At 31.4% G+C, this 14,342-nt stretch overlaps 1 protein-coding gene across 3 annotated transcripts; it reads left to right on the top strand.

Annotated features, from left to right (window-relative positions):
- Positions 1-10,240: 10,240 nt before the first annotated feature.
- Positions 10,241-14,255, top strand: LOC109148020 (E3 ubiquitin-protein ligase At1g63170-like). Of its 3 annotated transcripts, XM_019295737.1 has the most exons (6): positions 10,296-10,574; positions 11,538-11,571; positions 11,699-12,392; positions 12,483-12,608; positions 12,701-12,989; positions 13,601-14,255. In XM_019295737.1, exons 3-6 carry the CDS (start codon positions 11,734-11,736, stop codon positions 13,799-13,801), a joined length of 1,275 nt encoding a protein of 424 aa, XP_019151282.1. In that variant the 5' UTR covers positions 10,296-10,574; positions 11,538-11,571; positions 11,699-11,733; the 3' UTR covers positions 13,802-14,255. The 3 variants fall into 3 exon arrangements, with proteins under 3 accessions (XP_019151281.1, XP_019151282.1, XP_019151280.1); XM_019295736.1 differs by lacking the exon at positions 11,538-11,571 and having other exon boundaries at positions 10,241-10,574; positions 11,572-12,392; XM_019295735.1 differs by lacking the exon at positions 10,296-10,574 and having other exon boundaries at positions 11,481-12,392.
- Positions 14,256-14,342: the final 87 nt, after the last annotated feature.

Raw genomic sequence — 14,342 nt, 5'->3', positions numbered from 1 at the left:
TTCATTGTCTGGCTCTTCTTTCCCTTAAATGAAATCAGTAGGTACTGTAGACATGCTTCCCACCATTCATGGCAGTGATGAGTGTGGAAGGTTGGAGCTCTCCGTTTGCACGCATCACCGTTTGTCAACATAGTATTTACATCTAGAAACTCCCAATATAGAGATCAAAGACCGTACCATCCCCCGAAACAAAAGCTTATCGGAATATTCTTTTAGGAATCGGCGACCATATCGATCTCCTCTGGATCTTCAAAGTTGGGGTCATATGAGCATCAACTGCTTTCTTCTCAGCCAAACCCATTTCAGCCTGAGAGTAACCATCACCGGACCACGTGAACTTCCAGCCATGACCTCCTTTCTTCGACGACCCACTCATCCCGGTCGCCGATCATAGGTTTTTCCTGGTGTCCGGCACAGATCTGGAGCTCTTAGTACCACCCTTCCCGGCGTTCTTCATCTTCGATCTTAGTGATTGATTAAGAGAGAGTGAGTGAGTTTGGGGTTTTGGGAAATTTTGGGGATTTCGTAATATGGTTTTTTTATTAAGCAAAATTTTAGTTTTTTTTTTTTTTTCACATATTATGAAATAATAACATATTTAATTAATTCTTCATGCCACATCATCTTAACCGGTTGCGAAGTCATCACAATAAGCAGAAAATCTGAGAAAAATGCTAATTGAAGAATTTTAAGAAGTTAATGTATCTAAATGAAGGGGTAAATTGAACACTTCTAAATAGTAGATGAACCTATTTGACACTTATGCATTTTTAGTTTTGTTAAACAATGTCTGTTAATCTTCGGTGATATTGGTAAAATCTACGTTACGCTAGAGAGGTAGAATTAAGAATAGAGAGAGAGAGAGAGAATTGCAAACTGTAATACAGAATAATTAGGAAAATTACGGGAAAAACTCTGCATTCATTTCTCAATTGTACATCATAATACAAATATATATTTTCTTATTTCTCTCCTACAAACCAGGAGAATAACAAACCACTACTAAATAATGGCCACATAATTAATAATTTGTAACACTTCCCTTTGCACATTATCGTCTCGGGATATGTCTCGTTAAAAACCTTGTTAGGAAAATCCAGTGGGAAAAATCTAGTTAAGAAAAAAGAGTACATGATTTTTTTTTGAAAATAAAAAAGAGTACATGATGTATGTATAATCATATGGTTGCCTCATTAAACCCTTACGCTAAGAAACCCCAATGGAAAAAACTTAGCTAAAAATAGCACAATCATAAACCGATCATAAACCTTCAGGGTATAATCTTCTTGACATTACATACGTAAGTTTGATCAAGAGGATCATCTTACTTGAAGACTAACTATGAGGGTTAAATTTTCACCACCATATCACATGTTTACCTCGACTATTGGTAATTTTTTATTTGATTGCACAAATTTAACTTATCCAGTGAGTTAATTTCATTTTTTAAAAGTTGAATGATTTAATTAAATTTTTGTGTGTAATTTAGTGACTAAATTAACACATATGTTTATTATAAATAATAATTAATATAAAGACTCATATGTTCTTACATAATAACATGAATCGCATCAATATTTTTTGTACTGACTCCAATTTCGTTGCTATACAATTAATTCTGTACTCACTTCCAAACTCCATTAAATTTTACTAGTTTCAAAATGACATGTCCAACTGATTAAAATATGAACACATGCAATAAAGTTTGCAAGAAGCCAAAAGCAAGAAAGTCTTGATTGTGGCTTTACGCTAGTTTATAAGATCGGCACAAGAAATTGACTAAATTATATGTTACAACTTACAATGGGGCAGCTCATTTTCTTGTACATCTTAGTAAAAGATTTTGCCCAACCTTAATGAACGTGTTCTCCACAACATATTAAATAACCTTAAACTAGTTGACCTTGTAAAGTTTTTAACTATGAATAGGAGAAAATTTGAGTAAGAATATTATATATGTTTTCACTTATTATGCACTTCGAACTTATATTTCAATTAGTTATAAGGCTTTAAACCTATATTAAAAACTTGTTAACAAATGGCATCATTACTAGAATTTCGTGAATTTATGATGTCTTAGAGTACGCCGGCAAACCAATAGAATGCATAGCAAATTCGCAATCCGTATCTTTTCTTGTGACAAAAGGTGAAATCGCTCATTTCATGTAGTCTACACTTCGGCTCAACAGTTTGTGAAGGGGTTAATCATAGTGACTCAATTGATTAAATGATTAATTGAGGCTAGACTTTTATTTATTGCGCATAAGAAGCCCCTCTCATTTTGAGAGGTTGCTCCCACACTGTTGTTGATGAGGCTCGATCCTTGATTTTTTGTGACCAGTTGAACTGCTCATGCGGGTCGCAATCATCTTTTATGATGCAGAAGAAGGATGGAAAAGATATCTCTTGATAATTTGGTTTTAAAATAGTTTAAAAAGAAAGTTGCTTAATTGCACGATTTTATTAAGTTTATGTTATAACTAGTAATTCACCCGCGCGATGCACAGGAAAAATTTATGTTATTATAAATATAAATAAAAAATAAAAAAACTAAAATATTTTAAATTATTTAATATAATAATATTTTTGAGCTTCCATTGGTCAAGTATTTATTATTTTTATAGAATACAAAATTATAATTAAAATTAAAATTATAATTTTTTATGGTTAATATAATCTCTAATTATGTGCATATTCAAATAAATTTATAGAGAGAATTTACATAATTACATCGATTTATTTTTAATCGTATTTCATCTATATTATAATTTTCACAATACGAATAATAACTAAGATAATTACATTTGGAAAGCAAATTTCAAATTTTGTAGGTGTAAATTTAAACTATAATTGAACACATTTTTTATATGATTATATAATATATAGCTATTTTATTTTTCAAAAGTATATTTTTTATATGATTATATAATATATAGCTATTTTATTTTTTAAATGTTGTGCTTTTTTTTTTTTTTTTTATAATAAAGGCTGTTGTTGCATTAATTGTAACATTAAATATTTCCCAAACCATATAGCTTTATTATATAAAGGATAATATTATGAGAAAGTGGGTTGTTAATTTTGGCAGTAGGTTAATTTAGTGCTTTAGTGGTTAATTAGTTATCTTAGTTAGAAATATTGCTATAAATAGCATGTTAATTTGTATTGTAATTCATCATCAAAGTTTATTCAATCAAAGAGTTTTTGTTCCTCTTTTGTATTCATTTTTCCTTCAATTATATAGATATATTGACCTCGTTTGGTAAAATAGTTAGTCTATTAGTCAATTTTAGCTTATTTGACCACTATTAATTGTTTGACTTGGTTAAAAATCAATATAAGTATTTGGTTAATTAGGTTTTTTTAACTCAAAAATACTAAAATTTTAAAAAACTACTCAAAATAACTTTTTTAATTAGCTTTTTTAGAAAGAAATTATACCAAACAACTATCAGCAAACAGCTAATTTATCAAACATTTTTCTACAATTAGCTAATGTTATCAACTAGTTATACCCTCTAATTAACCCAATTAACTAACAGCTAAAAACCATTTACCAAACAGGACCATTATTATATTTTAATATATCTAACAAGTTTGAATATGTATAATGTAATTATTGTTTTTTTTTTTTTTTGGTTTGATTTCATTAATAGTTAGAGGGTCTATTCGACTATCATCCCTAATTATTTTTATATAACTTATTATATTGTTTAGCCTAAAATTTCAATCGACTCACAATTAATAAATAAAGGTTAGAAATGTTCTAACAAATATTAATTGTGATTGTCAAAAAAAAAAAAAAAATTATTCATGTACGTTTATCAGAATTGAGACAATTAATTTTGTTTCAAATAGGGTGGTTGAATGGGTTGAGCGCAAATTATATTGTGGGTTCTAGTTCAAATTATATATTTACAGTTAATATATTATGTACTTTCAGTTAATGGATTATGTATCTATAAATAAATTAAATGTATATAATATGTTAATTGTATGTACATAATATGTTCACTGCAACATATACATAGTTTATTAACTGTAGTCTGCAGATACATACATGAACATGGTCCACAATGCGCATAGAGGAGTGTGATTTTCGTACGTACTTGAAGATCACAAATTTGATTTTTGCCAACAGCCTTTCCGTCGAGCCATCACACTGGATCTTCCTAGTATGAGATTTACTTAATATACACTCTCGGATAATGGAATAAGTTTTTATCAAAAAAAAAAAAAAAAAACATTGAGATAAGTAAACTATTATGCCTTGTTCAAAAAAAAAAAAAAAAAAAAAAAAACTATTATGTTTTAATTCTAAATCGGGAAAATTGTAATTTATACCCCTTCATAATATGTCAATTATCAATGTCACTCCTGAATTATTAGTGGTGTAAATGTTGTCCCTCAATTTTCAAAACGGTACATATATTGCCCCTCCCTTACCGTACGGGAGGGTGTACTGTTTTGAAAATTGAGGGGCAACATTTACATTATAGAGATGCAATATATGTATCGCTTTAAAAATCGAGGGCAACATTTACATCACTAACAATTCAGAAATGACATTAATAGTTGGCATACTATAGAGGAACATAAATTGTAATTTTTCCTTCTGAATCCGAGAATGGACAATGGACTGTTGGTCTGTGGCCCGTTATTGTAATTCACTTTTTTTGTTTTTTTCTTTTCTAAATAATTTGTTTTTTTTTTTCTAAATAGTATTAAAGAAACTTCAATCATTATTACATGACAATTATGCGGACCATAAATAAAATGTATATTTTTAATATACTAAGAATACATTATTTATATACCTAAGCTATATTTTTTGAAAATATATTTTTAATAAACTAAGAGCATATTATTTTATATAATGTAGTACAAAAATAATGTATTTTTAATATATTAAAAATGTACCTGATATTTATGATCCACACAATTATGTGGACCATAGTCCATACAATAATTTGCCACTAAATTTAATTACATTTCCCTCTGTGGGCTTTGATTGTTTTCTGCAGTAGTGTGTGTGAACTGTGAAGGTCGGCCATTGCCTATTACGAATGCATGGCCCATTTAGCCATTTACTTTAATTTTTTTGTCAATCTTTTATTTTTCTGGTTTGTTGATTTAATTTTTTTTTCATAAATATAGAAAATTTTCTAATTAGTAAACTATATAATGAATAAAATGCAAAAAAAAAAAAAATTATACATCTAAGAATTTAAAAATAGGCAAAACGGTAAATAAACTTTTAAATTATTTAAAAATATTTAGTTACACTCTTAAACTAAAAGAGTCTCATAGTCCCCTGAAGGAGATAAAAAAAAAATGAGGAAATAATAAATTTTAAAAATATAGAACAAGGAAGCGAAAAACTGCAAGTATAAAAAAAGTTATTATGTAAATATGTAGGATGTTAAAATTTGTTCTAACACGCGAAACACTCGTGTTTAAGAATTTTTGTGGAAGCTAATTAAGGTAGGAGACAATGCAAGATTGGGTTTCAACCAAATTAGGTAACCTTCATTGTTGGAGCCTACGTGTTGACATTGGAAACCAACACACCAAGTGGTAAAGGTCAACATTTATCAATGTCGACCTACTCTTCAACTACATTTATTGCCAACACACTATATGGGAAAAGAAATGTTGTCATTATTGTTATATTATAATTATAATATTATAATTCGTTAATTCACTAAATAATGGAGTAGAAATTGAGTATATATATAGAGATTGTATTTTTAAATATTTAATATTCTCTTACGATTTAATTATTGCATAGTTAACTTAGTAATTTAGAGCAGTTGATAAGTGAATCGTTAATACAATTGTAAGGTTAGAATTATGATCCTTGTAAATGGTGCACCATGTTATATAGCTCTAGGCCATTTTTTTTTTCTTAAGTAATAATCAAGCTCTACATGTGTGACCTAAGTTAAGTTTGGATTAGTCTCACATTGGTGGAGATGTTGAATGTGGTATGCAAAATAAATAAATAAATTGTAGCATTACTTATAAGTCATAACATGCATGACTCAATAAGTTCTTTTTTTTTTTTTTCTTTTTTCTTTTGTAACCTATGTATAGTACTTCATCCGTCCCATTTTACATGCTATGTTCCCATTTTACCTGTCATGTTTGCTATTTAGTATTTTTGAGAAAAATGTCTATTATTTATTGGTCAAACTATTTTTTTTTCTTCTTTTCTTACTTTTTTAATATTTTTTTGTGTTTAATAGTATTTTTAATGTATTTCCTAAATATATAAACTTTATATACAAATACTAAACTTAACACTATAAAAACTTGAATTAATAATAGTTTCAGTCAAGTCTCGTTAACCAAATCAGACACATAAAATTAGATGGAGCCCGTGGATGGAGTAATATATTAGTGTCAAAACGGGCCAGCCCGTCATGCCCTTACCCGAAAATGGGCATGGCCGAGTCGTTTTCAGCGGGATTGTGATTTTTGCAACTCAGCGCATCAAATGGTGGGCCAATGGGCTAAACAGGCTAGCTCGCCAACCCACTTATTATTAATTGTTTTTTTTTTTTTTATAATTTATACGGGATATGTTAAAATATTAAAATTTTATAGCCCAAAATTCAAACATTTAACCTCTAAGTTAACAATTAATATTATTTCTAATCAAACACATCAAATCCTTTGAACAAATTTCATGTGCTTATATATCTATAGATGCAGGGACGTAGCCACCGTGGGGGCAGTGTGAGCAGCTGCTCCCCTCCCCCACCCCACCCCACCCCTTTATATATATATATATATATATATAACATTAAATTTTATATAAAACCTATATTTATGTTTAAATTGCTAATAGTTTGAGTAACTTAGTTGGTTAAACACTAAATTTGATGTGTAAAAAGCTTATGCCACATGTTCAAATATCATTAACAACACTTATCCTTATTTTATCTCTTTCATTCCTTCACAAGATAAATTAAATATTTTTTTAAAATTAAATGATCTTTTTAGTCTATTTTTTGATTCATTTAATTAATGTAGTATAATTCGAATTAATTTAGAAAAAAACTTAAAGTTGATCTAATTAAAAGAAATTACAATTAAAAAGAATTTATGAATATAGTGTTATTTAAATTATTTTATCTAATTGATTATGTTTCTTATTTTGTCTTAAATATTTTCACATTTTTACCCCACTCAAACATATTTTTGGCTCCAACCCTAACTATCATGTAATCTATCAAAAACATTATATTCCGTATGGTAATTTATAATGTATTTTGTATTTTAACATTATTATGACTGTTTGATATTTTTTTTCATTAACATTTCTAACATTATTTAAACTTCACCCACACTCAGATGATTTTCTGGATTCGTCTTAGATAGAATGTGCCTTCAAATATGTGTGTGTGTGTGTAAAATTAGATTTTAATTTGTATTTTGTAATATGTAATTATAATTTTATTTAATTTATATTTAACACTAATATAACTTACATGTAATATTTTTATTTATGTAAATATAATATTATTAAGTTACAATGAGTGTCCTTAGCAAAGTTAAAAGAAATTAAAAAAAAAAAAAAAACATAAGGAGAGCCACGTTGGTTGTGCTTCTTAGTCCTAAGGAGTGCTAAAATTATCTTAGAATGTTTCTCATAATTTTTTGCCATGTATTGTTGCTGGAGTACAAGGTTACTAGCATGAAAAGTAGACATAATATTTTCAAATAAGTATTTCTCTAAAACTTCTTATTTGCTGAGTTTTAATTGCGAGACTATTTTATGCAAAGTTGAATTATAGTCCGTTACTGACTTATAATCTTAAAACCTACAAATATATACCAGATATTTAAGCAAGCAAAATCAATTCCAAAACCCAAAAACATCCACATTCCACAATGGTGTATATTTGAGATTCAAATTAGCTTGCATCTACAAATGTATCGATATAATGTAAGGTGCACGTGCCTGTTAAGTGTTGCTAGTGCGCATCTCTTGTTTTTTTTAAAAAAAATTACCAAATTACCCCTTATACCAATAATAGTGGTGAATAAAGTTTATTACAAAAAATTTAAAAACCTATTTAGTGGTCAAAATATTTGTTTTTTTTTTAATAATAATTTTGACCAAATTATCCCTTATATTTTTTTTCTCAATTCTTTAGTTTATAAATATGCTCCAAATTAATTTAATTGCTTTAGTTGCTTGTTTATGTGTTCATGGGCAAGCATTGAGGAGCTTTTTGGTTTAATTGCATCAAATCAACAAGTTAATGTGTTTAATTGTAACTTTTTAAAATTTAAGAATTTAATTACATTTTTACATAAAATTTAAGGACATATTTGATATTTTTCCATCCATGACTGTAGAGACAATTCCAAATATATTTCTTCTTTAGTTATTTTGTCCAATGTCCATGATGTGCATGATAAAAATGTAATTTCATATGTCACCATTGAATTCATTGGACTCCAGGCCAACCTCTCTTTTTTTTTTTTTCCTCAAATATGAATCATGGAAAATCATCCATTTGATAACTAGAGGCATGAGCTAATGAATAACATGCTCACCCCAACAAAGTAAGCTAGGTTTCCACCACAACTACTGGCAAAAAAAAAACAATTAATTCAATCAATGAAATTGCATACTCACCCACTCATCTCATGTTAAAACCTAGATTTACCCTAACTCTATTAAGCATATAATATATAAGTAATAAATATATTATTCAATTATTAGTTTAAACTTTTAGTTAAAACTAGTATTTGTCCCGTGCGATGCACGGAAAATATGTTATAAAAATATACTTTATATGAAGTTTATTCATATATTAAAAAAATGTTTTACCCGTGCTTTTACATTAAAAAAAAAAATTACTTGGCATTCTATATTACATTATTTAAATAACAAAATATTAAATATATTATTAAATACTTCATGGTAAACAACGTTAGTGGTGGAGGCACTAACATGGTAAAAAAGTCGTAATATATTTATTTATTATGAGGATGATATTTTTGAGATGTCTAACAAGTTGCCATGAAAGTCCATATTCAATGTGTTGTGACTTATAAGGGTGGGATCATATTTGACAATGTTTAATTTCCTAGTAATTCAATGGTGATAAAGGAAGTCAAATATTCAATTTTATGTTTTAAAAAATCAAAGAGAGAGAAAATATCAATAAAATACAAAATTGAAATGCACACGAGATTCTCGTTGAAGTTGGATATTCGTGTAGTCTTTGTGAAGGACCCTATAAAAAAAGGTGATGATCTTTCAAGTTTCAAACACTCTTAAATCACACTTACACGAAATGAAAGAAAGTGGCAAGAGATTCGTTGTTCAGTTATACTCACAAAAAACATGCACCAAAGTGACATCCTATTGTTGGACCATGAAGTTGCGACAACTCTAACAAGTTCAAGTTAGGGTTTCGAGTTACAACATCACCATCCCAACTCATAAGCCACTTACCATATTAAGTTTGAACCCCAAGCCACACGATGGATGAAGTAAATTGTGAGTTGTATATCAATTGACCTATATACTTTCAAATATTTGTACACTAATGTCCACAAGTTAACACAACATGGTAATTCAAGTAGCAAATGAGCTCTTTTTGTGGGGAAGAATTTCGGGATAATTCCGGTTCGATTTTCACAAGTGACGATTTCCCCTTGACCATCTCCCGTGTCTCTCGGAGCGAGCAAAAATTAGTCGGGTGGACCCGAATTGTAAGACAGACAGAGAAAGACCTGGAACATCTTGTAATTTATACAAAAAAAAATAAATAAATCAAATCTTTCAAACTCTACACCTTGCGACTGCTAATAAAACAGTGAATTTATTTTGCTTTGATTAATCGTTTGAAATGTTTCTTTATATTTTCTTCTTTATTTTAGGTTTCTCAATTTAAAAAATATGTTTAATAATACCTTTAAAAACTTTTTTTTTTTTTTCATAATGTTCACAAATTATGAACATTTGACCAAATAGTTAATGCACAATGACATCTGGTATTATCACTGTTGACCAATATTTAAAAGTATATGTTTTATTAAAATAAAAAATTCTATATCATACAAAATACACAAATATTGATTTTATGATATATAAAATTAAGTTTTTTTTTAAAAAACAAAACAAAACAAAAAAAAAAAAAACCAAAAAAAGTGAAGATAAGAAAATGTAAGAGGTGAAAGCATTGAGTAGGAATGGCCATAACATTAACGAGACGACCCCAGAAGTCCAGAACAAGTCCATTCTTTCCATCAACACATCATTTTCTGCTCTCCAATTAAATACATTAAATACCCACACAAGATTTTTGTGTTGTATATGTATCTATACATATACGTATATACACATTTAATAATTAAATAACGTGTATTTGTTGGGAGTCGGTAGGGAGGCTCCTTCAAAGCTGATATTTTCTTCTTGGTCATTCTGGACACGAAGAACACAAGGCCGCAAACACAAAACCAGTATCGGTGGGAAAAGGGAAAAACGGAAATAATTATTAGCTTTAAAAAAAAATCCTTTGGAGCTGATCAATCATCGCAATTCACAGGTAAATTCTGAAATTCTTGACATTCAATTTAAGTGGTTTAATTTTCATGTTGAATTTCTTCATTTTGTTTAAATTCGAGTCATCTTCCATTTTGTGGGGATTAATAATCGGCTGAAAAGTTTAGATTTTTGGGAAGAGCTTCAATTTTGGTGTTTTGTATGTGTGGTTAATTATGGGGATTAATTATCCGCCGAAAAGGTTTGATTTTTATGAAGAATTTGTGTTTGTGTTTTATTTTCATTTTAATTGGATTTCCATATAGCCTTGTGCTCGAAGCTTGGAAGATTCGGGAATTTTGATTTCCATGGCTTCTTGTCCCCATGTTTATTCTTGACATTGCTTTGCTATAAATAACACGGAGTAATTAATAATTCATTTACTTCAACTAATTTGAGCTAGGATATTGTGTTTTTTGTCTTAATTAAGATTTGTAATTGTTAATGGGGATATGGTTTTAATCTCAGCTAGTTTTCCCATGTTTTGTTCATTTGTTGACCACAATCTACCGCCCAGGAACCAACTGAGCTACCCCTGCAATCATGGTTTTGTTTTCCTTTTCGCGGGGGTGGGGCAGGGAGAGAGGTGAGGGGTGCATCCTTGATGGAACCAGAAGCCTAATTTGATTCCTGTTTTGAACTGGGTTGATGTTCTAAACTTGATATGTAGATTAAACAAAGGGATTGCTTTTAAGTGGAGATTATGTTATTCTCATCTATAGATGAAATATTCTTTTCTTTAAGTAGAGAAATAGTGGCATGCTGAGTAAAATTGATTGTTTGATAGGATAAAGAATTTATGGGTGTAGTTAAAAAAATGCCCTTTTCATGTTCTGGTTTTGCAATGTGCATTTTCAATAGAAGCTTTAAATTCTGTAATTTTAAAAAATTATTTCTTTTTGCACGTCAGTTGGCTTTTTGAATCTTCAATAACAATCTTTCTTATGCATCGATGATCTGCATGTAGAGGAGAATAACAGCTGCTCGTGTGTTTATTCCAGGTAAGTGTTCTTTCAAGCTGGAGATTATTTGCATACTTTGTTAGTATTGGTTGCTAGTATTGTGTCAGACGGCCCTCTAAATCATTGGGTAAAAGCGATTGTGATTATATACTTGGCATCTATATAGATTGCCACAATTGCTTTGAGGTTTGTTGGATTTGAATGGCTGTTACCTCTGAAGAACCAACTGGAGAAAGCCCGACTGATACATCCCCTTTGCTCATGGAGCAAACAGAAAATTGTCAAAGCAATGAGCACGTTATTAATATAGAACAAGGTGGTGATCCTTCATCTTCAGACTCGTCTGATTCTGAATCTCCTCATGGCTTGAGTTCATCTCGGCACGATGATAGACCATCTACAAGAAATTCGCCATCTACTTCATCAAACGGATCAAATTCTCAAAGTCCTTCAGTCACAAGGAGAGGGGAAGGATTAGGTCGTCATTGGAGCCCATTCAATACCGTGCTCTGGATTTCCATTGAGCTAGTATTCACTTTAGGGCAAATTATTGCAGCTGTCGTTGTTTTATCTGTATCAAGAAATGAAAACCCGCAAACTCCATTATTTGCTTGGATTTTGGGTTATGCACTTGGATGTGCTGCAAGTCTTCCTCTCCTATTTTGGCGCTATCTTCATCGCAATCAGGTCGCTGAGAGGAGGTCAGCTCAATTTCGACAAGGTTCACGTCGAGTTAATTCATCCTCGGATCCTAATTCTTACATAACCTTCTCCTTAACCCGGTCCTCAGAGGAAGAAGGTCGCCATAATACATCCGCAGATAATTGGAATGTGCAAAACAACGAAGCTCGAAATGCAAGGTAACTATCGTCTGAACTCTGAATTCAATACATGCACCTTCACGATATTTTTCAAATTTGTATTGACCTCCCAGAATTTTTTCTTACCAGGATTCTTGTGTGTGTGGACCATTTCAAAATGGCCTTGGATTGCTTCTTTGCAGTTTGGTTTGTTGTGGGCAATGTTTGGGTATTTGGAGGGCATTCTTCCTCTTCGGATGCTCCCAATTTGTATAGGTACTGTTATGCTCCTACGAATTCTTTCTTTTTGTTATCCCGGTCCTCTGCCATGCTCGCAATGCTAACCCGCTTTTACTCGATTTTTTCAGGTTATGTATAGTTTTCCTTAGCTTTAGTTGTATCGGGTATGCTATGCCTTTCATCTTATGTGCAATGATATGCTGCTGTCTTCCATGTATCATATCGTTCCTTGGCGTTCGTGAAGATATGAATGGAATGAGAGGAGCAACTGAAGAATCTATTAACGCTCTTCCTACACATAAGTTCAAGCTAATGAGAACTTTAAGCGAGATAAGTGGGGAGAGTGGGTCAGAAGTAGAAGGTGGTGTTTTAGCAGCAGGAACGGATAAGGAACGGGCCATATCGGGAGAAGATGCTGTAAGTTTGCAACTTGTAACTCACTTCATTTTTCTAAGTAATGATTTCTTAAGAAATCAACAGAATTACAGTCTAGAGGAAAGGCCAGTGTTCCCGTTGGTCCACCCTGTTATATGAGTCCGTGTGGACAGATCTGAGCCATTGAATACTTGAGATCAATGGCTTAGATTTAGCCAACTGTGCAACTGTGCACTTCACTTGCACAGTTCGCGTCGCACAGTTGGCGAAATCTAAGCCATTGATCTCAAGCATTCAATGGCCCAGATCTGTCCACACGGACTCAGATAACAAGATGGACTCATTTGATCACTAGTCCTAGAGGAAATATAGGAGTAGAATGACTAAATTTTCATTGACATACCCGTCTTGCCTTGTACAGCCGCCATTTTTACTGGGATTTTCCTATATGAAAATGTTATCAGCTTAGCTCAAGGGACTTGCATCCTAGGGTGTCCCTTTTTCCCTTTCCCCTAACGGTTTTCGTCTCTACAAATGTTCTTGGGAAAGAGCGTTTTACTGAATTCTCGACTTCCAGTCAGATGTTTATCCAGTATTTTCATCATTTGCTGATAAGACGTCATATTCAACTGATGCATACTGAACTGTTACAGGTTTGTTGCATATGTCTATCCAACTACGAGGACGATGACGAGGTGAGGGAGTTGCCCTGCTCGCATTTCTTCCACACAGCGTGCGTAGATAAGTGGTTGAAACTAAATGCGTCCTGCCCCCTTTGCAAACTCGAGATCGGAGCTGAAAACGAACATTCTCCATTGGCCCCTGAAGCCACTCAAGCCAGTCAACAAGTGTGAAGGGCCTAACGGTATGACAAAACTGACGCCCCAACAAGTGGGAAAGTGAAGCTGGCTTGCGGTGAGTGATAAGCCAACAACGACACGCTTCCTATTTGATTACTGCTGCTCCAGTTCTTGGCAGCGAAACCCAACATGTACAGTTTTAAGCTGAAACCAAGGTAGAGAGGCTTATGAGCAAAGTATTATTCAGTTAGAGATGTTAAAACCAGATATCAGGCTTGAAAGAAACAAAATGTTTGCACGCGATCTGAGTTCACCATCATCCATAAGTTCGATAACCCTGTACATACTTTTGTTTTTTTTGTTTTTTTTTTTCTTTGTTTTTTGTTTTTGGTTATAATTGAGATCAATGTTCTCTGTTTTGATGGCTTACTTTCATGGATCCACTGCATACCCTCTTCTGCATTCTGAGATTATCAATGAATTATTCAAGAAATTTTAGTTTTCAATTGTTTTGAGCTGAGCAAAAGATTTTTGTGAAACCAAAATGAAGATGCAGAAAAACTCTAGTCACTGATTGCTGGAGAGGTGCCATTGG

The sequence above is a fragment of the Ipomoea nil genome, unplaced genomic scaffold (genome assembly GCF_001879475.1).
Source record: "Ipomoea nil cultivar Tokyo-kokei standard unplaced genomic scaffold, Asagao_1.1 scaffold2036, whole genome shotgun sequence".
NCBI classification, from domain to species: domain Eukaryota; kingdom Viridiplantae; phylum Streptophyta; class Magnoliopsida; order Solanales; family Convolvulaceae; genus Ipomoea; species Ipomoea nil.
This window is presented reverse-complemented; position numbering and strand designations above follow the sequence as displayed.

Coding starts and splice junctions, on each gene's coding strand:
- LOC109148020 (XM_019295736.1), top strand. CDS start 11,734: ATGGCTGTTACCTCTGAAGAACCAACTGGAGAAAGCCCGACTGATACA. Junction 12,393..12,482: donor AACGAAGCTCGAAATGCAAG/GTAACTATCGTC, acceptor TTTTCTTACCAG/GATTCTTGTGTGTGTGGACC. Junction 12,990..13,600: donor CCATATCGGGAGAAGATGCT/GTAAGTTTGCAA, acceptor GAACTGTTACAG/GTTTGTTGCATATGTCTATC.